We start from the raw sequence: 24,661 nt of genomic DNA on the forward strand, positions 1-24,661 counted from the left end.
ACTCTGTCCTTTAAGGACTTTAATCCAAATTGGAATTGGAGCATTTGCAGCTGGAATATAATATTCACTTTTGGGTCAGTAAATGTGTCTGGAAATCGACTTGAATTATTTTTCAAACGAGGATCATACCGGCGATAATTCATTACATATACCTTCTTTTCTAGCCGCTTATCATACCTCCCCCTACTGTTAAGAAATCTAACATTTACCGCCTAGCCTTATTTGGGGACCCATCTTTATGCGTTGTGGTGGAGCAATTAAATCATATACCGCACGTTCAAATTTCTAGACGGGAATTACTTGGTTCCTGACCCTGAACCAACCTCGAGGAGAGAATCATTACTTGTTGGCTTGATGCTTACAAGTGCTGCTACATATTAAATAATCTATTTCAAACCATTTTTTTTTTTTTGGAGATTTGTTCTCATAACCAATTGTTTAGCTATAATTGGAGGCATACAATTTCTGCTAAACCAACTTGGATACAAACCAGCATATCAACATGATTTTCATAATTTGAAACTGTGCTCTTAATTTAATAATTTGAGCAAACAATCTTGCAATAACCAAATCGCAAATTGATACCAAATGCATATGTGACCATAACATAGATGCATCTATTAAAACCATATGATAGTAAATCGGTTCACGTGGCAGGTGACTGGCCCCCATATATATATATATGTATCACCTTTTATACGTTTCCAAAATCAGGGGATACACTCCCAACCCTAGCTGGTAGAATAATCAATTTGTCTTCTTGAGAACTAGCAGCACAAGAGAATTCTTGAAGAATTGCTATTTCTTCAGTATAAAACCACGTGAATTCTTAATAATTTTCGCATCGTATTTGAACCGGATGGTCAACCGGCCATGCCAACTTCCGTAGCATGTGATTCCATCATGCTTGTATTTATGTAGTACAATTCGGAGGAAAAACGAGCAACTTATACATACATTTTGTTTACCCACTATAGTTGTAGTAATATGAAGATATTAATCCTTCCCGTAATTTATAGTCTCAATATAATTCATATTTGGCCAATGCCTTTGAAACTTAAAAGTTTCTTTTGAGACTTACTACAACACCAACATTATGAACAATTTCATTCCTTCGGGTAGTAACAAATTAGCTTTTCCAAAGCTCCCAATTAATTATGTACTACCATATATTTCATAATACCATCCATATGGTGAACATCTCCTTTTGGGAGTAACATGGTCAATAAAAACCTTTATATGCAATATTTATTTCTTGCTATTACCCTTCGGCAATTCAAGATAACGCAACCACAATATCTATGACGAACTAAAAATACGTGGCCAATGACCATTTATTCCAAAATAAAACTTCATTATTTCTCTCAAATCTCCCGTAGTGGTATATATCCAATCATATATGAGCACGTCCTTATCCATAATTTTACACATTTCACTTTCAAAATAGGCAAGCATTCATAATGTTTATCACAAGTGACATTCTCTTCAAGGAAAGGACTATAATCATATATATGTGCTTCATAAACTTTTATTATAAACCCATTGTCTTTAGCATATTCATAGACTCACCTCGACATCACTTTGAAATTGTATTCCTTTCTTTTGATGGAGGATTTATAAAATTGTTATCAAATTAGGTCGCATGACAACCCTGTGCCCAATGACCTTTCATACCAAATTGAGGCACAAGTGACCTTCAACCTTTTTAAGGACCATTTTGAGAACCATAGTGCTCTTCCTTTTATTATTACCACGATGATGACTTTTATTATTTTCGTCCCTTGCCACGCCCACATTTATTCGCATATTAAACCATTTGTCTTCTTTCAGACTTTTTATGCACTGCTATCATATTCCCCTCACAGAATGGATCATATCAAGTGGGACGGGCTACATGATTTTTCACACATTATTTTGCCTTAGTCATCATTATATCATCAATATAGAGCATCATGACTCAAACCCAACGTCTTATCCATATATAGGCGTGTTAGGCCACAAATCGATGGGACTTGAACCCAATATCTTATATTACCATCATAGTGCACCGGACTCAAACCCGATGTCTTATCCTTTTGATGTGATGAGACTTGAATCCGCTGTCTTACCCTCGAATAATGGCATGATAAGTCAAAGTGGAATGGGGCTCACCTTTTGATCCCTTAAAAATATTACCACTCACTGTGGCCATGAATTTCTTTAGAATAGTCTAATTGGGAAGAATAATCAACTATACAACGTATGAATAAAATTGTAGATCGACATGTTTAGTACCATTTTCTGAAGTTTTTTTTCGCTCCCGATCATTTCAAGGCTTAAGAAGGCTTTTGCAATAGTCACTTTTTGTGTATCAAAGAAGTACTCATTATTTTCTAATGAGAAGTAAAGAACAAGATCAAAATAAAACTGCTGAGAATTTATCCGAAATATACACAATCTTATGAGCACTTAATCCATTTCTAAGCCAATATAATAGGCTCATCTATATAAGCATGAAATTTTATAGCCGTCATTTCTATGCAAAAATGACGTGTTCTAAAATTAAGCTAAAAGAGTAACATTATAAAAGGATGAAAGCAATAGAAATAGAGGGACAAGAGATGAGAATTTTCTTATTCATCCAAGTGTGTTCAAGTCACCAACTATTACATACAACTCAATTATATATAGGAATACATTGAGAACACCAACGGGTGTGTCATAAACATGGGTAGTAACTATTTGGAGTTATAGAAATAAAGTGTGGAAGTAGTGGTCATAATGTAATGGGGGTTACTTCTACAAGAGTTATGAACATGAAGTAGTGGAAGTTATATGTAGAGGAGGAATAGATATCCACACACTAATATTTTCATAACAAAAATTACTTATTTTAGAACGGAGGGGGAAGCAAACAACTATCTTTTTAAACTAGTATTGATTTAGGGCTTAATGGGCTTGCTATTGTGAGGTGAAAAGTTTATACTAGTTAATGATAGGATTAAAGGACTACCTTGCTATTTGGTTACTTTTCTCTAATATCGTATTTCCAACTTCATCATTCTTTTTAAAACAGCCAAAAGATGAAGTACCTATTTTACAAAAAATAATTTGTATTTTCAATTTAGCTAGGTCTTTTATTATACTATCTTATGGAGTACTAATTATTTGAGATCGAGATGCCAAGTGTGATCGCAATTTGATATATGGTTAGATTTGTTAAACTTAAACCTTTTGAATATCTAATCCTGCTCTTCAAATCGTAAAATCTAATTTATGAGTGTCTTAATGCATCTGATATTGTATGCTAATTCGGACGTCAAATTTCAATTTTGAAATAAGAATATTTATAATGTTTAGAAGCTATACACAAAAACTATAGATTATAGTAATTGGGAGTAGCTAAAATATTTAAAAAGATATTTGGAAACAATTGTGATTAAAGGAAAAAAATCACCATTTTACTTCTACAGTTTTGTCATTTGTTAGAGGGGAGACAGGAGAAACCAGTTAATATAAGTTACGACTAAATTACTTCATTTAAAAATAAGTGGTGTTGTTATCTTTTCATTTTATTTCAAAATAAGTGGTGTTTTACATAATCAAGAAGATATTAATGATGTTCTCTCAATTTTACCCTTATTTAAATAAAGAAAATTTTATATAACCAAGAAACTACTACAGAGCTACATCTTTTTCAAGGTATTTATTAATAGTAAGTTAGTAAAAATACACCTTATTTGCTTTCTAAGAATAAGTAGTTTTCTTAAAGTGTGTGCCCAAGATAAGTGCACCGCTTATTTTGAAATAGAGGAGTATTTTTCTGCTATAAATGTGTGCCCATCCCAAAGCCATCCACATTTCACCGACTAATATGGGAAAGAAAATTTTAAACCTCATGACCAAAAACATTACGTATAAATTTATGGGAAAAGGACACAAATGGCCGCTGGGCCCAAAATAAACTCACGCCTTGGTCCAAGTTTTCTCAAATTCAAAAAGTAGCCCCTAAACAATCCCCATTCGGTAGCTAAAATTTATAGCAAGCCTTTAGTCGCCACAAAAGATTTAAAAAGTCGCCACTAAAGGTTGGCCGGCCCAATAGCCCGAGCGCTTTTTTTAAAAAAAATGGCCTGCTACAGAAAAATCAGGCTTTTTAGTGGCAACTAAAATAGTCGCCACTAAAAGTTAAATATACCAAAACATGTATAATATGTGTATATTTAGTAAGAAATATTCCAAAAAACTCTGAGGCGATTTTTGTATATAATATGTATCATTTGTGTATAAAAATATGTATCAGTACCTGTTTGTAATGTATAGAAACTGTATAAAATATGAATCACTAAGATATGTATCATTTTCGTATATAATATGTATCATTTTTGTATATAAAGTGTATATATAATTCCAGTATGTGTATATAAATTGTATCAGTCTTGTATAGAAAGTGTATCATAAGTATATAAGATGTATCATAGAAACCGTATCATTGTGGTATATATGTATCACTATTCTATATGTAAAAAAAAAAATATATATCATATTATTATTGTATAAGATGTGTATAATAAATGTATCATTAACGTATAATTTATGTATAATAAAAGTATAATTAATTTCAGCATATGTATATAAATTGTACCATTCTTGTATATAAAGTGTATATGTGTATAAACTGTATCATTCTTGTATATAAAGTGTATATATAATTCCAGCATATGTATATAAACTGTATCATTCTTGTATATACTACTAAATATACACATATTATACATATTTTGGGATATTTCTTACTAAATATACACATATTATACATATTTTGGCATATTTAATCTTTAGTGGTGACTTTTTTAATTGCCACTAAAAAACCTAATTTTTTTGTAGCAGACCTTTAGTGGCGACCTTTTTGGTTTTTAAAAGCGCTTGGGCTGCTGGGCCGGCCAGCGCCTGACATTATTTTGGTTGGTTGGCAATTTTTAGTATTATTTTGGGCCGAGCGGACTCCTGGAGGTATTAGATCCAAATATTTGCTAAATATGATATTACTTTGGGCCATTGGCATATAGTGTCCTTTTCGCTAAATTTATTAACTACACCCGTCGAATGGCTAGAATATTTCAAACCAAGATATTATATAATTAATATACAGTACTTTAACGGACGCGAATGGTCATGTGGTAAGGGGACTATAAGCCTTGAATTGCACCTACCACAAGGATGTGGACGTGGACCCTTGAAAACACACAAAACGCCAAGAGGCTTATCATATTGGGTTGACAAGCATTTATCATATGTTCAAGTAGATATGAATGTGGGCACTGGGGTAGTGAGAGATATTTTTACATTATTGGTTAATAAGAAGAACGCTATTAGGAGTATCAAATGGGCGGGTAGAGCGGAATGTGAACGGACTAAAATTGACTGAATTAATAATGAGTAGGTCATTAGTCAAGGATCCACCCAAAGATTACTTCGGCTGAAATGAATGGGTCAAAATGCGCTAAACAAGCAACAACCCAGCCGACCCAACTTACCAAGTTTTAATTTATTTGTTTGTTTGTTTTCAAAATTTGTTTAATTAAGTAATAAAATTTTATTTTATTTATAATGAAAAAAATCTATCGACCAAGTTTCTCATGAATTAATTTAATTTGGGCTACGTATTAGCCTAACCTTTAAATGAGCTGAATTGGACATGTCAAAATAGATTGAATTAAAAAATGAGCAGGTCATATTTTTATAGCCTAATTTTGCCACTTCTAAATGCTAAATTATAGTAAGAAAGTGCATAATTTAGCGTCAACTCATCATGCAATTTGTTCAAATTTTTGTTCGTTAGGTCAGTCTGATTGTCTTTAGACTTAGATGTACATCAAGCACTGCAATTGAAGGTGTTAGCTATATTTCAATTCAAAGTTTTCTCCTTGCTTTCAACCATAACAAATATAAGTAGTGAATATTGAAAATCAAGTCTTTAGTCAGTAGTGTGTCTCTTTATAGAATTGCACAAACAAGGAACATCAGAAGCATATGTGTGATGAGATCTACAAAAACGTGCTACTTTCTACAAAATCTACCAATCATCTTTACAGAAAGGACGTGGGCTTTAAAACAAAGAACGGAGATTAGTTCTATACATTATTGATTTAAGTTAAAACATTATCAAAAAATAAATTTCACTATCTGTGTAATTAAACTTAGGGAAAAGGGTCAAGAATACCCCTCTACTTTCTTTTGTTAGCTAAGTTTGCACTCCGTTACAAGTTAGGGCTATTTATAACCCCGTCGTTAAAACAGTAAGCAAAAATATCCCTCAATTGGATGGAATCCCTCAAATCAACCTCGATTCCCCAACTTCACTTAACATTACCCGATTTCTCTTTTTTAATATGATCCGGCCCACCTAATTAAAATCTAAGGTTGATTTGGGATTCCATCCAATTGAGGGGTATTTTTGTTTACCTTCGTAACGGCAGGGTATAAATAGCCCTAGCTTGTAATGGAGGGCAAACTTAACTAATAAAAGAAAATAGACGGGTATTTTTGACCCTTTACCCGGTGCCGTTTGGCTGTTGTTTTAATAGAGTTAATACCTGCATAAGAATCAACATAATGTAATACATTGTTTGGTTTTAAGGAGGGAATCTCGGTATAAAATCTAGCATAGCATATATAATATTTGTTTTTTTCTTCTAAATTTTCATATATAATATCCTCATATATAGACAAAAGTGGATTCAATAATGGGTTCACGATTTTGACAAAAGTGTTATGTGTTGCGTTTGTATAAGTTATATCTTTAACTCTAAGACAGACAAGCATGCGCCTGTAGCTCAGTGGATAGAGCGTCTGTTTCCTAAGCAGAAAGTCGTAGGTTCGACCCCTACCTGGCGCGTTTCTTTTTTGTTTTCATGTCTAACATGGAATCCAACATCTAGTTAACCTTTTTGATAAAACATTTTCCACTTAAATCAAGTATAGAATCGACATGTCTGAGTGAGTATGCAATTTAGACTTACAACGAAAGAACATAAATTTACCAAAGCGCAAGACACTATCTGCGTATGCTTAACCAGAAAAATAAAAAGGACTCTTCGGACCGTGAAGATATATGTAGATGTTGATAGCCAAGCCGTGTTTATTGATATCCCTGCACTTGCAGAAATTCTAAAGCAGAAAAGCTGAAATGCCATTATGCCATTTACTAACAAAATTAGTGCCAGCATTAACAAAATGAAACTTGATTTCTGAAACAAAAAGCAAAGAATTAAGTTGGAGCTTGGAGGAGTGCCACAATACAGGAGAAACAATTGTTGTAATGCAGCAGGATGAATGCCTTTCTCTTCAGCTCCTTTACAAAACAAAATTCGTTTTGTCTGCCTACAGATTCTCAAACTACATATGGGTTTGGTGCAAATGGTTGTTCATTTTGATCAATCTGATTTTCTTTAGACTCAGCATCAAGAATTGCACCTCTGGGATTCAGCTGATCTCTCTCTGCTTTTATTCTCACTGCTATAGCTTCACCAAGAGCTTCCTCTAAATATGATATTTCCTTCCATAATCTAGTAATTTCACCTTGAAGCTCCAAGTTTTCTGGCCTTGTCGACATTTGATGATATTGATTCTCCTCTAAATTCCCCAGCATAGTCACACATATTATATCTTCATACCTCAAAATTGAGACTAGTCGTTTCTCTTACTGCTCAGCTTCCAACTCATCAGTCCGCTCATGCAACCCTTTGCCATCATCGTCGCTCTATGTATCCGAGTAGTTAATGATGGATAAACTGATTCTGATTTATAAGAAGAACTAACACGCCTCAGGCAGTGAGGTTTCCATTTAACAGAGACAAGGCTAGTTGCTTAGACCCCGTATTATGTGTATGTGAAGGAAGTGGAGATGGTATATTGGAAGGTTTAGTAAAACCAACATAAGAGATGGCCCCAATCTTCAACCCAGGAGTGGCTTGAAGATTTAGTCAGTGTCAGAAATCAACTTTCTATCTTCATTCATGAATTCTTAATTTTATACTTATTCAATTGGTAATATTGATTCCATTCGAAAACGATGTCTCTTAGTTTCATACTCCAATTTTTCAATGTCTAAGTAACCTTTGGATGGAAATTACTACAACCAGGTTTCCGGGCCAACAGCAAATATTTTCTTGGCTAGTTGCTGCACATAACAAGCTTACTGTAGATGCACAAAACAAATAACAATGTCCTTATTACCTTTCTTTTAAGGTACTACCTCCGTCCCAATTTAAGTGTCTTATTTTTCTTTTTTGTCTGTCCCAAAAAAATTACCTCTTTTTATATTAAGTAAGTTTTGACTAGTTTTAGATTAAAAGATTTAAAGGAGTACACACATCTTTAATTTAAGATGACTACAAGATTCCAAAATCCTCCTTTATTTCTTAAACTACATGCCCAGTCAAACTAAGACACTTAAAATGGGACGGAGGGAGTATATCCTTTTTGTAGCACAACTACTTGTCTTTACGAGTTGTTACAGCCAAGCGCGCATACACACATACTAACCCCTCTTCAGATCTTGCAGTGCCACATGACCAGCAGGCGAAAATAAGCCAAAAGCCACAATTATATCCACATTTTAGAAATATCACAAGACATGATCTCACCAAATTGAATCTAAATTGGACCTCTACATAAGCAAAGTTGCACCAAAAGTCAATATTTTCCCTCAGGTTAAACATACAAAACTCCAACATACTCTATTACAAGAAGAAATTGTCCAACTAACAATCTCCAAGCCACCGGATCATGTCCCAGCTTTCCGACGGCCAACACGAGCAACGAAACCAGCCTTGATAGGAGCAACTGATCTTCCAGACCCGCACTGCAAAAAATTAAACAAGCAAAAAGGATTTTACATCAGAAATAAACAATTTAATTCTAACTTGTTTTCCATGATTCAATCTATACTTATTGCCCTTTACAAATTGGAAAAAAAAAAAAAGCAAGAGAGGATGAAAAATTCAAACAATTTTGAAAGGTGATGCCTTGAAAATAAGAAAGCAGGCATGCCAGTCTTCACCTCTATTTCAAGGTTAAAGAGCTGGGAAGACTACAGCATTCTTTCTTGTTTTTTGATTGTGGTTAAAGAGGGGAATACTAAAGAATTCTTGAGGGTAAACAGATATCACATGATCAAAAGCATAAACAATTCAATCAAGAAAAGCAACTCAATAAAAATCAAGATAAATAGACACCCTGAGATCTCGTATTACTCAAGCATATGATCTGGCAATTAAGACTTCACATTCCGTCACAGGATGCCAAGCAAGTAGCCTAGAATCTCGAAGCACCGGCACTTGCTCTACGGAAGCCTAAAGGACAAACTTTATACACCCCACTCATGCTGTATCCCATGGTTTCGGAGGGAATAAAAACCTAAAAATACCTAGACAATCGTCTGCCACATAGTTTATTCTCTATTTGTCTGATGAAGAAACATTGGAGCACAAACTACAAAGATATGATTTTACATTCACAAATGCTAAGATTGAATGCAGATAATAAACAGATATCGCGTCTATTTTAAAACATACCTTCTCACATCTGAGGAAGAAAAGACGGTTTTCCTTTGAAAGGATAGTATCTGGACTTTTACAGCCATTGCAGATGACATACTCATCTGAAAGCAAAAGAAAGTTGCCGAGAGAAGGCTGTTAAATTGTAGAATGCAGACACACATAACAAAGCACTATTAACAAGAAAAAATAGGAAGAATGTCGTTTCTGAATAGCTGCAGCCTGCATATAATAGATCAGGATTGGCAATGGAACTTACTGACATATCGCCGAAGGATTCCTTCAAAATTCTTAGGAGCAAATCTTCCCTTGATGACCAATCTTTGCTGCCCATCAAGTGATCCACTAGTCCCCATTTCAGCCAGCAAGAAAGTCATAACATGCTCAGGCTGCCTATGCATCCTATAAATAGGAAACGACTACTCAAGCAGTGCAATGAGGGAGAACATACGGAAAGATAAACTGACAAGACCTCACAGGAATTCCAGTGATACCTTCCATTAGTGATACCCACTGTAACACACTACTATCAATCATGAGACATTATACACCACAAGTTTCAAAAACCAACTTCAATCAACAATCAGATTTTAAACCATGATCAGGTTTGTAAAATCAAACACAGCATCTAAACTCGATCAGTTATAATAGACTAACTATATTCTTCAAACTCACTCTTGATCTTCACACCAAATACAATTGTGTCAAACAAATCACAGAGAGAGAGAGAGAGAGAGAGAGAGAGAGAGAGAGAGAGAGTTGTTAGAGGTACAACCAAGGGCTATTTCAGTGCAGCAAGATTTTCATCATGTAAAGAGTATGATAATTTCAGATTGCAATAATTAGATCGAAAGCCAAACAAATTTTGAGCATATTTCTGTAGCGACTCAAAGTGGTGTTTCAATTTTTCAGGTTCCACTTTCTACAGATGAGAAGATATTATAATACTGGTCCAAAACTAACCCATCCTCTTGATTTATTAGCTATCTCAAGAAAACAGCAGTAGGGTATCAGAAATAGTGACATCATTGTGGCAATAAAGATGCTGGTTTCTACGCAAATTACACTTAACTAGTTAAAACAAGTAATGATGTACTGCAGGCATGGTGCAAAGATTGTCTACATGTATTACGCCTGTCATAACAAATAAAAAATACACATCCATGATGCTGAACATAAAACATTCAATCAAAAAGGACACGTGGACGACAGTAAATGATGCAAAGGCTACAATGAAAGATAACCAAGTGAAAAAGAACTTACGTCTTGCAAAGATCCATGAAATTCACAAACACGGTTTTCTTTGTGCCTTCACGAAGAACTTGAGGCGGCCTCATAACTGTCCTTCGCCTATCTCCAGCAAGCTCAGGATTATTCTCACGGAGAATGTTAAATACTCTGCCCAGAAGCTGCAGAATCGAAAGCGAAAATCAATTGCCATCAACAAAAACCCTAAAAGCAAGCCATAGTGTGCATCAGGAAATGAAAATCAGATCTATGCCACTAGTTCCGTAGACCACGTCAAGCAGGCAACCTCTGCACGAAGAAGTACAATGAGTACAGTGGACATCCCCTCTTTGGCAATCTATTCCTAGTCTTAGCACAGATTCCTTATATTAGAACTGTATACAAATGATACTGCCCCTAAACTTAACTTAGCTTATCTTAGGGTTATTGAGTTATCCATCAAAAAGTTTACATAGGCATAAGATAATATAACCGTCAAAGTATTACCAAACATTTGCCAACTTTTTGTAATTTATGCTGGCCTTGGTTGTTTTTAATCATACGCCTGGACTCGTTCTGTGGGGCTGGCAGATATGCATTATTACTTAAGTTCAAGCTCATTCCTGGAGTAACTACCTATTATCTGGGGCAATCTAGCGCATTTTGGAAGTCTATTAGCAGGTATATGCAGAAAATATGAGCAATTGAGAAAATACCTCCTCATATTCATAATCTCGATCAGTTCCCTCCCAAGGAAGATGTTGCAGGACAATTTCTCCAGGTTCTTCATCATCTCCAGGGTGATCTAGAAGAAGAGAGCAGGTTATATCTCAAATATTACCACACTAAAACTCAGCAAAGCTGAAAACTGAAGATCTCACCATCCACATCCTCGCCAATGCTTTCCTTTTCATCACTCAGGAGATCAGTGTGTGCCTGTACAATTTTAAAATGGTTTATGATGGTTCATGACAATGGATCTCAAGAAAATACTCCCTAATTTCTTCTATCATTCAGTTAATTTCACTGAAACATTTTGAGGTCATAAGAATAAGCCTTTAACCATTTCTGTGGCACTTTAACCCCTTCGTGAAATCTAATAGCAAAACTGGCCATGCTTTGGTGCTCAGGGAGTTACATGGGTTTCTTGAGGTACATAAGAAAGAAATCAAACAATTGTATTTCCTTTCCCTGCCTCTTCACAATTCCCTCCACTCCCACCCTCTCTTTCTGTTCCCTCCCATGTAAAACATACATGTTCGTATCGCACCATTCAGTCCTCCGGTTTCCTCTTTTAGGAGGGGTTGGTGCCAGAAAATAGATAGGTTGCAAGATATTCATTAATAATTGAATAAAAAATATTTCCATGTAGGATTGAACAAAACTAACCGGCTTCTTCTTCTTCTTTTTACCAGAAAATGTAGCCTCAAGGCCTTCAGAAACTGCATAGCAAAACAAATGAGAGAGATCACATTCAAGGTTCAAATTTGCTTCAGTAGTTAAATATCTTCGGAGGGTGGGGGCATGTGCGCATGCGTGTTTTTTTTGGTTTTTTGGGGAGAGGGCAGGAGGTTGATCAGGTGATTATACACTACCACCTCTCTTGAGGTTATGGAAAACATTAGGTGAAACCAAGTTTTACAATTAACGTACCAGATAAATTCTCAGTTTTTTCAGCCAAGCTATCAACAGAGTCATCTGCAGGATCTTGAATTACAACCTTCTTCTTTTTCTTCTTTTTTGTAGGATCAAAAGGTGCTATCTGCAAATGTGTAGAAAGAGAGCAAAAGATAATGAAACCAACATAACAATCACAAAAACACAGCAGCTTCAGTATGATCTCAACAACATATCAACTTGAAAATGGATAAAGAAGGGCAGCCAGGTGCACAAAGCATCTTGCGTTAGCAGGGTCCAGGGAAGGCCCGCACTCCAAGGGGTGTGATGTAGACAACCTACCCTAATGGATGTAAAACCAATTGAGTGCTTTGCGTTGTATATTTGGGTGTAACTGAAGAGGTAAACGACCAACACCATATCTATCTGTAGTTTGATGACAACTCTGGCTAAAACCTACGCGGAACCAAATGCTCCCTCCCCTGCCTATACAGTATACACCCCTAGCAAAAGCATAACAGGTTTGAAATTCAACTCCTTGCTAATGGGGCCACAAGAGGAGCTCCTTAGAAGCACAAACTCTTGTGTTTTAGTTTTTTTAAATATTTTTTGCAATTAGATCAACCAACACTACTTAGGTTACAAGTAAATCCTATGGCATTACTTATTCTCCTGCATATTTTTAACATTAAATTGGCTATTTAGTGATACTATTAATGAAAGTCGAAGCTATCAGAATGTTCGAAAAGGAAGAAAGATCTATGTATAATTGCATTAAGCATCCATCATTTTCACTCGGGGAATTTTAATGAGGCATGAACGCTTAAAGACCAATTCATTTAAAGTTCAGAGGGTAGAGAATTGTGATTGTTCTGATGCCACTGAACTGCTAATCTTAAATTGCCTATCCGTACTATTATCAGGGATCAGTATCTCTAATTGTTTAATAAATTTTAGCATATATACCTTTATATTTGGTGTTTGACATCAAGAAGCATCAATCTAATGAAAAAGATTCCTTCTGCAGATCACACAATATGTTGTTGCTCTCTGATGCTGGATGAGCACTTGCACCTTCCATTTCCACCATCGCTCTCCGTCCCTTTTACCACCTCTAAAATGAACTTTCTACTACTTGTTACGTTCCACTACCAAAGAGAGGAAAGAAACCAATCTCAGGAAGTATGCTTCTTTTTCTAATTTTATTTTATATTCACTTCAAGGTCATTGCAGTCAGTTCTGCTCTGGATTGATTAGCAAAGAGGGGAACAGGAACACCTTTTTTACAAAAATCTTTATTGATGTTATTCTAACTTCCCCTTACGCACATAGATTACTACCAACAAAGAACGTTAAGATATCTATGTCTTGTCCTTTTACACGCTCAATAAAGAAGCCAAAGCAGCCACTGTTTTATGAGATTACCTCATACAAAGATGTGAGCAACGGACTTATGAAAAACTAAGCACTTTATTACGACAAGGAAAAATTCATGTAGAGAATTCTCGAGGATTTATGTTATAAATCCCGATACTGTAAAGTTTAACACTATCAATATACTTTAATCATTTGTAAAAGGTCGCTTATCATCTGTTTCAGGTTACCACTCTATGTCTATTACAACAGTTACCTGTTGCTTGACTTTTAAAATTGCGTAAACATTCTTTACGTGAAAATAAACCCAATCCTTGATAAGGGCTCTTTATTTAATGTGCCACTTTTGCCTAAAACTTTTTTAAAAACTATTCAAACAGCGTTACATACAGTTAGTAGGGACCTAAACACAGGAATTATCATTCCCAGAGCTGGACCACGCCAATACAAAGATGCATTACCAAGAGATGATGCAACGAGATATAAGCAAATACAGAAACTTCCAAACAGTAATACTCTAAAGAGGAAACGCTGAACTTACATCAGCCACCAACTCGTTTTGATTCTCTTCTTCAGCCATGATTGCAGTAAGATCTAAACCAATACGAATCAACAAATTAGCAAACAATATATCTAATTCGGAGTAATATCAGGCAAGAAAACCCTAAATCCTTATAACTAGCTTTTCTAGATACTCAAAAGTACATAAAAACTAATGCAAACTATCGCAATCCTCGAGAAATAGAGAAATCGTACCAACTGCTCCATAAATTTTCCTTGTTTCAGATAATTTCACACAAACTGATAAAACAGAACATGAATTTATGTGTATTACCCGTACACAAACACTAAACCCTAGACCAATACGAATCAACAAATTAGTAAACATATATATATCTAATTTGGAGTAATATGAGGCAGCTAAACCCTAAATCCTTATAATTAGCGTTTCTAGATGCTCAAAAATACATAAGAAATAATTCAAACTACCGCAATCCTTAAAAAAAAAAAAAAAAAAAAAGAGAGAAAATCGCAACAATTGCTCCAGAAAATCGTAATGTGTATTATAACTCGCATATAAACCCTAACTAGCTTTTGTAGATGCTTAAAAATACATAAAAATTAATTCAAACTATCGCAATCCTCGAAAATGGTAAAAGTAAGTCTAGTAACAGTCGCTCCAGAGAATTTACCTTGTTTCAGATTAATTCAGGAACCTCAAAATACAAAGAATCAGAAGCTAATGTTTCAATTCGTTTATCTTGGATGGAATACAGCGTCTTCTCTCTTTTGGATACTGCTGAGAGTTGCGCTTTTTGTTATTACTGTTATATAAGTAATCAGTTTTGGGCTGTATACCTGGGCCGCAAAGCTCTTATTGAACGGGAAAAGGGCATAAATGGCCATCCGCCCCAAACTAATCCCAAGCTGATGGCCCAAGTTGCTCAAAAACCAATATGTAGCCACTAAACTAATCCGGGCAATTCTCCTTTTGGGATGGTCTTTAACTTTTGCCCCTCAAATTGGTGGTCTTTAATTTTTGCCCTTCACCTAAAATTCATGGGTTTTGGGTTCGAACCCCCGCTCAGTCAAAAATTTAAAAAAAAATCACATGGCAGAATTTGAATTTCGCTTTGCCCCCTCTGGCAGACTTTTAGTTATGCTTAAATAAAAGTCTGCCGGAGGGGGCAGACTTTTGCCTTGAGGCATATATTTTTTATTTTATTTTTACTTTTCAAGGCAAACTCTTCGACTTGAGAATTTTGATTTTGTTAATCTAATTGTTCCTTCTAATCATTTGTTACGGCTTATATCACACCCACCCACCCCCATTAAACCACCCACTCTCTGGACCAGCAACCCTCCAACCCCAATTCGCTTCTCTTCTCCGTTACAAATTTTTTAGGTACTAATTAGTTGTAGCCTAGAAAATCTAGAGAGAGAAAAAAGAGAATATTACTCTTCTTTTCTCTCTCTACATATAGATATATCATATATATATATATATATATCATATATATATATATATATATATATAAAAAAAAAAACTAATTCCAGCATATGTATATAAAATGTATTATCGTTGTATATGTGTCACTACTGTATATGTATAGAAAATGTATCATACGTATAGAACTTGTATCATTGTTGTGTATAATATGTATCCCTATAGTGTATGTATAGAAAATGTATCATGCATGTAGAAAATGTATCGAAAATGTATCATAGGTATAGAAAATGTATCATACGTATAGAAATTGTATCATTGTTGTATAGAATACGTATCCATACAGTGTATGTATAGAAAATGCATCGAAGGTATAGAAAATGTATCATATGTATAGAAAATGTATCATTATTGTATAGAATATGTATCCCTACTGTATATGTATAAAAAATGTATCATCAGTATAGAAATTGTATCATAGGTATAGAAACTGTATCATTGTTGTATAGAATATGTATCACTAATGTATAAGTGTAGAACATGTATAAATCCATTTTGTAGCCTTTTTTCAACTAATTCCAGTATATATATAGAAACTGTATCATTGTTGTATAGAAAATGCATCATTCGTATAAAATCTGTATAATTGTTGTATAGAAAATGTATCGTACGTATAGAAATTGTATCAGTATTTAGAACATGTATCGTTGTTGCAATTTGTGTTTAATAAATGTATTTAGTAATTATACATATATTATACATGTTTTGAGATATTTTTTGAAAGCTCAATCAACGTACATGTTTCGGGAAGAATCGACAAAATAAAATATTCTGTTAATGCGTTCTAGCCTGGTGTAAATCCAATCGGCATGCATAAAGTTATAGAACTTCCAGATTCAGACTTCCTGATTTAAATGACATACAACAAACTTAGCAACTCACGAAGGGACCATAAGCATGCTGTCTTTCTTGCTAAAAACTTGATTTAACTTATTAGAGCTCACCACCTGGTTACCATTAAAAGACGGCCTTTTAAAATTTGACGGAAGTAGTATTCCGTTGTACTGGGTAGGTGCGAACCAAGGAAGAGAGTTCATTGACCAAAGAAGAGAGAGACTCTCATTTTTTCACTATAAAAGGGGGAACTAGGCAAAAGGTGTGATCATCATTAGATACTCCCATTTTTTCACTATAAAAAAGGGAAATAGGCAAAGGACATCATCATTACATAGGGAACGTGAGCAGCGAAAAGGAATTAAAAGGCATTGAGTTTTTGGATCATGTGGGTCGCTGCCCGCTGGGCTACTTGTGTCATTAATTTGGAGTGAATGTGTATTTCGGGGCATTTAGGTCAAATATGGGTCATTAAAATTTATAATGGCCAAGTAGTGTCCTTTTCCCATTATTGAACGAACTTTTAACCGGGCAATTCGCAGGAACAGCTTTATTTTGGGGTGGTCTTTAATTTTTGGCTCTTAAATTGGTGGTCTTTAATTTTTGTCCTTTGTCTAATAACATAAGGTTTGGGGTTCGAATCCCGGCACAATAAAAAAAAATTAAAGGCAGAGTTTTGTAGTAAAGTTAGGCCTACTCGAGCCAAAGTTAGGCTTGCAGGCAGAATTTTGCCTGCTTCAGGAAGAATTTGTTGGCCAAAACTCTGTCTCAAGGCAGAATTTTACCTTCAGGCAAAATTCTACCTTGCGAATCCAAATCTCTGTCTTGTGATTTTTTATTTTTTTTACTGAGCTGGGGTTTGAATCCAGAATTTCAAAATATTAGGCGAAGGTCAAAAATTAAAGACCACCCAAAAGAAGGACACTCCGCGCAAAAAAAAAAAAAACTTTTGGCCCCTATTTCCAAATTATTTAGCCTCTGTGCTAGGCTTTGAAACAAAAAGAAGTATATTTAAATAACCTTTGAATAATAGTATAAGTTAGACAATAAAAATTTAAGCTATTAGTTTTATTTGGTCATACAAGGTTCTTCATTTTTTTTAAGGGAAAAGGGTTCAAAATACACTCAAACTTTGGTCGAAATTGCTATAACACACTCCAACTTTGCGGGGGTCCTATGACCCCCCTAAACTTTTTTAAAGTGGAATTATTAGCTCCCTAGATGCTGAGGTGGCAAAGAGATTGTGTGTCACTCTCTCTAAGAGAGTGAGAGAAGAAATGAAAATGTTTAAAATTTATTTTATAAGCAGTTTTTAGAAATATCTATTTTTCTTTTTTTTTCATTTTCCTTTTCATCCCCTTTGTTGGGTTTCTCAACCACCATTAACAGATGAAGCATTAATGCTGTTCAACAAGTTTGCTTTCAAAGAACTCAACCTACGAGTTTTCAACAGATTAATCGTCATTGGATAATCGAAAATCTGCTGAGTACCAACATCTCTCTCTTCAAAATTAATATGTTACTAGAAAGCTTTTCTAAAAAATACAACATCAATTGATCAAACTTTAGTTCAATAAAAAAGAAAATTTAACATCAATAGTAATGTAACTACTCTTTAATATAATCCTCCCACATGCCAGACATAAATAAAACTTGGTAAATGGTTGGTGAGAGTAATTGTTAAAAATATCTACCAATTTATGGGGCTTTTTTTTACAAAATATAAACTTATGAATCAAGTTTTATATTTAAAAATTTTGAATCATGGTTTGAAACCCCAAATCATGCCTTTTTGTATGGGTGATTTGGGATTTCAAACCATAATTTGAAACCATGAGATGAAATGCATGTCCAAACACTGATTTCATTTTATGGTTTCAAACCATGATTTCAAATCGCATGTCCAAACGCCTACTTAACAGATTCACATAATGTTATTGAACTCAATTCCATAATTAATAAGCAATCGAGATGTTATCCTTCTCTTCATCCATCTCTCTTCTATAATTAGTCATTACTTCAACTATAAATGGGCCAATACAAAGACAACCACCCAAAGCACTAGTCTTGTAAAGCCTCTTGGCTTCTCTTTGGCATCAAGTTCTTTGATGATTACACACATGCATATATTGATTTGTGACTGGGTCCAATTGAACTTTCAGATTTGAAAACTTTTCATTACTTCTTGAAGGAGGACAGTAGGGCACATTAGTGCCTGTCGGTTTCCATATTCATCATGGGTCATATGCATCATGTTTTAATTTCTAAACGAATCTGGTAGATTAAGATTTGAAGTCAGCTGATATAAGTAATTATACATTCTATTAGCTACTTTTGTGATAGAGATTGATCCGCCATAATTTCAACTTCTTGTTAAAAGTTGAATTTATGATTTACTTTGACCAATCTTGAACTTAATCTAAATATTATAGTTCAGATTTGGACTGAATTTGTCACGGTTGTAAGAAAAGAGAGAAATTACAATTTTGTGAACCACATAGGTCATGATATAGAGTTTATTCTAATATAATTATTTGCTATAACAGTAAATATTTTTCAGAAGTAAGTCATTTTTTGGTGTTTTTTGTTATTTTGGTGCTTTTTGTTAGAGAATATTTCTCAGGTAAAATATTTTTCACCAAAGAGAGAAATGACTTCCTTGTTTTTGGAATGAAATCATTTTCTTTCGCAATTATCTCAACTCTTAACTCAATATCATTGTATAAACCAACACTTATACGTTATTATCAATCTTTATTACTCAAACTATCCTATTTCCTAATATTATTATTATTATCAGTCTTTTAATTTTAAAAAATCGAAAAATACTTTTCTAAAATAAAGCTATTTTCTGAAAAATGATTTCCATCATGTCAAGTGACAGACTTATAAGAAAAAAATAAAAAAAAATCTGCTCAATGAAGAGCTTCTAAAACCTAAGTGACAGCATTATTGGTTTAACATCCTCATGTTTTTCTGAGTCCGGAACTAAAATGCCCTCAAAAAAATTATTTTGAACCAAAATACCCCAACAAAAAAAATGTTACAAAAATACCTTTAGCGCAGTAAAATACTGCGCTATAGCACTTCACGGAGACGGAGCCGTTAAGTGCTATAGCGCAGTAAAATACTGCGCTATACAAATGTTTCTCTCACCTATAGCGCAGTATTTTACTGCGCTATAGGACTCTTTCTCTCACCTATAGCGCAGTAAAATACTGCGCTATATGACCCAAATAAAACCCCGTCGGGTTCCACCACTGGTCCCTCCAGTGGCCAAAAAAAATTGAAAAACGCCATTGGAGGCGATACCAAGGTGGTCCCCACATCCAAAAATCGTCGTTTTCTATTAAATTTCGTCCGGAAAGTTTAGATTCTCGGTATATTCAAGTCAAGGAGCAAGATTCTAAGTTCGAATTTTGGGAAAAAGCGGCGTACAACTCGATTAAAATAACTCTACAAAAAATCTTCGATTAAGGTTTTCTACTATGAACTTTTGTTATTATTTTGTTATATACATTATATTCTAAGCATGCTAAACATTTAATCCTTGCTATTTTCCAAAATAAAAAAAATCAATTTTTTTTGTGCTCTTGTTCGGATTGGGCAATGGCTTTTGCCACTGTTCCGATTTTTTTTTTTGTTTAATTCATTATTTGTTAAATGTTTATGAATTGTTAATTTGTTAAATGTTTATGAATTGTTAATTTGTTATATGTTTATGAGTTGTTAATTTGTTAATTATTTTATGAATTGTTAATGAATTATTATTTTGTTAATTGATTAATTGTTAAATATTGATTATGAATTTATTATTTGTTAAATATTGTTTATGAATTGAAATAAGTTGATTGGTAATGAATTATTATGTTGTTAACACTTTGTTTGGATGATTGTTATGTATTGTTTTGACATTTATCGTATTGTGTTGTATCGTATAGGACCAAATCAGTGGTTACATAAAATAAGACCTTTCGTCGTTACATAACAATAAAATTAAAGTAACAATCAAAGCAAACATTTGATTTAAACTAACAACATAATATAATACAATAGGTAACAACCATCCAAACAAGTTGTAAATGATTATGAAATGTTAATCTATATAATTTTAAAAGCGTGAATATATATGTTAAATAAAAAAAATTATCTTAAAAAGAATAGTTAAAGTTCTTCTTTTCATAAATACATAGGCTAACGAAAAAAATGTAAAGTTTGTAGGAAAATATGTGGTCGACGAATATACTGTTTTAGTTTAATTTTATCGTAGTTGTGTTGGCTATTTGGTCAACTAAAAATATATCACATATTCAAAATAGAGTTCCAAACAAATATTACTGCTGAATTTCGATTCCCAAACTAATTAACTTAACAAGTCTTTGCCATCACATAATTCAAAAGTAATTAACTTAAAAATCTTTGCCATCACATATGTGTCCTTACTATCACATATTAAATTTACTGCATATCCCATATTAATTATTCACAAGATATAATACTACATAATTCACATATTCCCTACAAATTATTAATTAGTTAATATAATTTATTTTTCATTTCAAGAATAATGACTAATTTAGTTTGTATAGACCGGACTCTTTCATGGATCCGAATGTTCCCCCTAGGCCCGATGTTCCCCTGGCGCCCGATGCTCACAAGGGGCCCGATGATCACCCGGGGCCCGCTGTTCACCCGGGGCCCGCTGATAGATCAGTATTGTCTTTGCAAGACAATCATAGGTCAGAGTTATTATGGGCCGGTACTATAGGGATATCTACTAGGTTCCGTCCCCGTAGGCTGCAGAGAGTGTAGGCTCTTTTGCGCGAGCACCCCCCACACCATCGCGTGTTGGAGATATTGCTTCGGGGCGGCATCTACCGTTGCGTGTCCGTTGGTCGGGTACAGCATGATTGGGCGCTCATCACGACCATGGTTGAGCGGTGGAGGCCAGAGACACATACCTTCCATCTTCGCACTGGTGAGACCACGATTACACTTCAGGATGTGGAGAGCCACTATACACTCGGTACGGGCCTCCTCCTGGTCAGACGTGGGTGACAGAGTTGACTAGGCTCACCCACTTCGTGCCTGATGCCGCGGCCCAGATATTGGGACAGAGTCGAGTTCAGCTTCCTTTAAAATTATGTATTTTAAATATATATATGTTACTCATTATTTAGTAATATTTTATATTTTAGGATTCGGTGCCAGCGGGTCCACCAGAACCACCCACTCAGGCATTTTCTCATGGGCCTGCCGAGCCAGTGATGTCTTCCCATGTGACTGTCGAGCCACATGTAAGCTTTTTATTAAAATTAGTTTTATTCAATATAAGGTCAATATTTAATATACATATTTGATTATTTAAAGTACTTATTTAAATATGCATGTTACTTATTACTTCATTTTTTTTCATATTTTAGGATTCGGCGCCAGTGGGTCCACATGAGCTACCCATTCATGAGCATTCTCATCAGCCTGCCGAGGCAGAGGTGTCTTCTCATGAGATTACCGAGGCGCATGTAAGTTTTTTACTTAAAACTAATTTTATTCAATATAAGGTAAATATTTATTTAATTTTTATAACCTTTACTTGGACTTCGAACAACATCTCGTCCAGGAGACTACCTCATATTCACCACCACACCCATCTCAGGAGCCTACTCAGGCGCCCGTTGACACACAGGTTTGTTTAAATAAATAACGTTAATGTATTCAATATAAATAAGAAATGGTACTAATATTTATATACTTTTCAGGTTCATCCTTCGGCGCCTGCGGTGGCGACTCCCGACGAGGAAGAGGTCGAGTTTCCAGACCCAGCTCAGCCTGAGATTCTGAGCGTGCCAGCGGGACTAGATCCCAAGAAGAAGCACGTTCTAGTTAAGGGCGCAAGGGCTAGGAGAAGAGGAGATGATCATGACTTGGAGCGCTCGGTTATTAAGAGGAAAAAGGGCGATGGAGACGATGGCGAGGGCGGTGGGATGGTATGAGCCTTAGGCCTAGGGATAGTCTCCGACATACTACATGTGGGACCCATCCTCGATAGTGTATATACATTAGTGTTGTACAATTTATCGTAAATATTATCTATTTTTTGCATATTTATAAATATTTCTTAGTCTTTATTATTGTTTATAGTTTCACATCCTAAATTGATAATAAAAAAAACCGTAACACATTCAAAATAAAGTTACGCATTAATATAAAAATAAGACGAAACCCTAAAAGATAAATAACTTAAAGCTAATGACTACAAGTCTTCAAACCAAAAAGGACTTCGAGCACTTTTCAACCACTAAAACGACAATCCGCAGTATTGCGTATTCTGGATGTGTTGAGCCTATTTTATTAATTGTACAAATATAACTAGAGTTCTATATAAAATATTGAAGTTCCGGAATCTCAAAGCATGATTAATATATGACTAAACTACGTAAAAAAGAGTGAAAATGTAATGTCGTGGAAAATGGCGGAGTCCCATAGCGCAGTAAAATACTGCGCTATAGGTGAGAGAAACATTTGTATAACGCAGTATTTTACTGCGCTAAAGGTACTTTTATAATATTTTTTTTTGTTGGGGTATTTTGGTTCAAAATAATTTTTTTTTGGGCATTTTGGTTCCGGACTCATGTTTTTCTTATGCCAGTCATTTGATAACCCACTCCACTGTAATAGACTCTTTTTATTCTAAAATAAGAAAATATACAGCAAGGGTGAGGTGCATTTGCCAAAAGGAGGACACATCTTCCTTCCTGATAATTATATTTGTCAATTGAATAAATAAATTGAATCAGTCAACTAAGAAACCGACTAAAACGGGCACCATTCGACCATTCTATGGCCAGTCTATTTTGTTAATTAATGACCCCTCATATAGACAAAAGTCATTCTGAAACTCTATTCAAATTTCTACTTCCACATGTCTTTCTAGTTTCTAATGGATTCTATTCAAAATTCTACTTCCACGTCTTTCCAATGGATTTAATTTAATATATTGATGGCATAAAAGATTATTTTATACTATCAGCTCATCCAGTTATAAGTAATTAATCATAACAAGGTGAATCAATTATTTCATCCTGTGTGCAATTTGAGATTATTCTTTTATTAGTCTGTTAGAAAAAAAAAATGGTATCTCTGTATATTTTTTCAAGCAATAAGTTTTTAGAGTCACGCAAATATTATGCCTTGTTTAGGATAACAAGTTTTACAATATATATAAGCGGCTTGGGGGACGAACACGGCTCCCAAGCTTAGACCAACAGCTTCACGAATTGTATCCGCATTAAACTCTTGTACCATGAGTTATATAATCTGTATACTTTATCCAACTATTTTTATATCCCATGTAGACATGTGTCATAGTACTTAATATTTAATTCCCTTCTCATGTATAGACGTATGCACTTCAAATTTAATTCTCCGACACATTTATTTCCTCCCTGCACTTTTACTTGTTCACTTTTGAATTTTTGTGTTCTAGCTGAATATTTATTCTCTTCTCATGTATAGACATATGCAGTTCAACTTTAATTCTCCTACACAAATTTATTTCCTCCGTGCATTTTAATTTGTTCATTTTTTACTTTTCACATTCTTTGAGAATTAATAAATCCCTCGTGGATATGTGCCATAGTACTGAATATTTATTCTCTTCTTATGTATACATGTGTGCACTTCTATTTTAATTCTCCGAGACATATTTATTTCCCACTTTTACTTGTTCACTTTTGACTTTTCACGTATTTAAGAATTAATAAATAAAGTACTCCTTCCGTCTCATATTACTTGGCCACATTACTATACTTGACTTTTCACGTTCTTTAAGAAATAATAAAAATGAAGTATTCCTTCGTCCATATTACTTGGCCACATTACTAAAAATATATGTCTATTTTTCTATTCGATATTTATCTTCTTTTCTATTTCCATTATCTCCGTTTTCCTTCTTTGCCAATACTTTAAACATGAAGAGAGGACGAACAATAGCAATGCATATTTGTACCAAAAGTTATTTTAATGCTGCTACACATCACTTGTTCACTTTTGACTTTCAAGT

At 34.4% G+C, this 24,661-nt stretch overlaps 1 protein-coding gene and 1 non-coding gene across 2 annotated transcripts; one reads left to right on the forward strand and one right to left on the reverse strand.

The window, feature by feature from the left end:
• The first annotated feature begins 6,804 nt into the window (after positions 1-6,804).
• Positions 6,805-6,877, forward strand: TRNAR-CCU (transfer RNA arginine (anticodon CCU)). The gene has a single exon. It is a non-coding gene; the product is annotated as a tRNA-Arg (tRNA).
• A 1,692-nt stretch (positions 6,878-8,569) lies between these two features.
• LOC132606643 (eukaryotic translation initiation factor 2 subunit beta-like) lies at positions 8,570-15,104 on the reverse strand. Its single transcript, XM_060320225.1, has 10 exons — positions 14,951-15,104; positions 14,299-14,351; positions 12,420-12,528; positions 12,156-12,208; positions 11,648-11,702; positions 11,483-11,571; positions 10,803-10,948; positions 9,799-9,941; positions 9,558-9,643; positions 8,570-8,845 (listed from the first exon to the last, which is right to left on the reverse strand). Exons 2-10 carry the CDS (start codon positions 14,335-14,337, stop codon positions 8,768-8,770), a joined length of 798 nt encoding a protein of 265 aa, XP_060176208.1. The 5' UTR covers positions 14,338-14,351; positions 14,951-15,104; the 3' UTR covers positions 8,570-8,767.
• Positions 15,105-24,661: the final 9,557 nt, after the last annotated feature.

The sequence above is a fragment of the Lycium barbarum genome, chromosome 1, assembly GCF_019175385.1.
Source record: "Lycium barbarum isolate Lr01 chromosome 1, ASM1917538v2, whole genome shotgun sequence".
NCBI classification, from domain to species: domain Eukaryota; kingdom Viridiplantae; phylum Streptophyta; class Magnoliopsida; order Solanales; family Solanaceae; genus Lycium; species Lycium barbarum.

Coding starts and splice junctions, on each gene's coding strand:
- LOC132606643 (XM_060320225.1), bottom strand. CDS start 14,337: ATGGCTGAAGAAGAGAATCAAAACGAGTTGGTGGCTGAT. Junction 10,949..11,482: donor GAGATTATGAATATGAGGAG/GTATTTTCTCAA, acceptor TCGATTCTGCAG/CTTCTGGGCAGAGTATTTAA. Junction 9,942..10,802: donor TTCATGGATCTTTGCAAGAC/GTAAGTTCTTTT, acceptor TCCTATTTATAG/GATGCATAGGCAGCCTGAGC.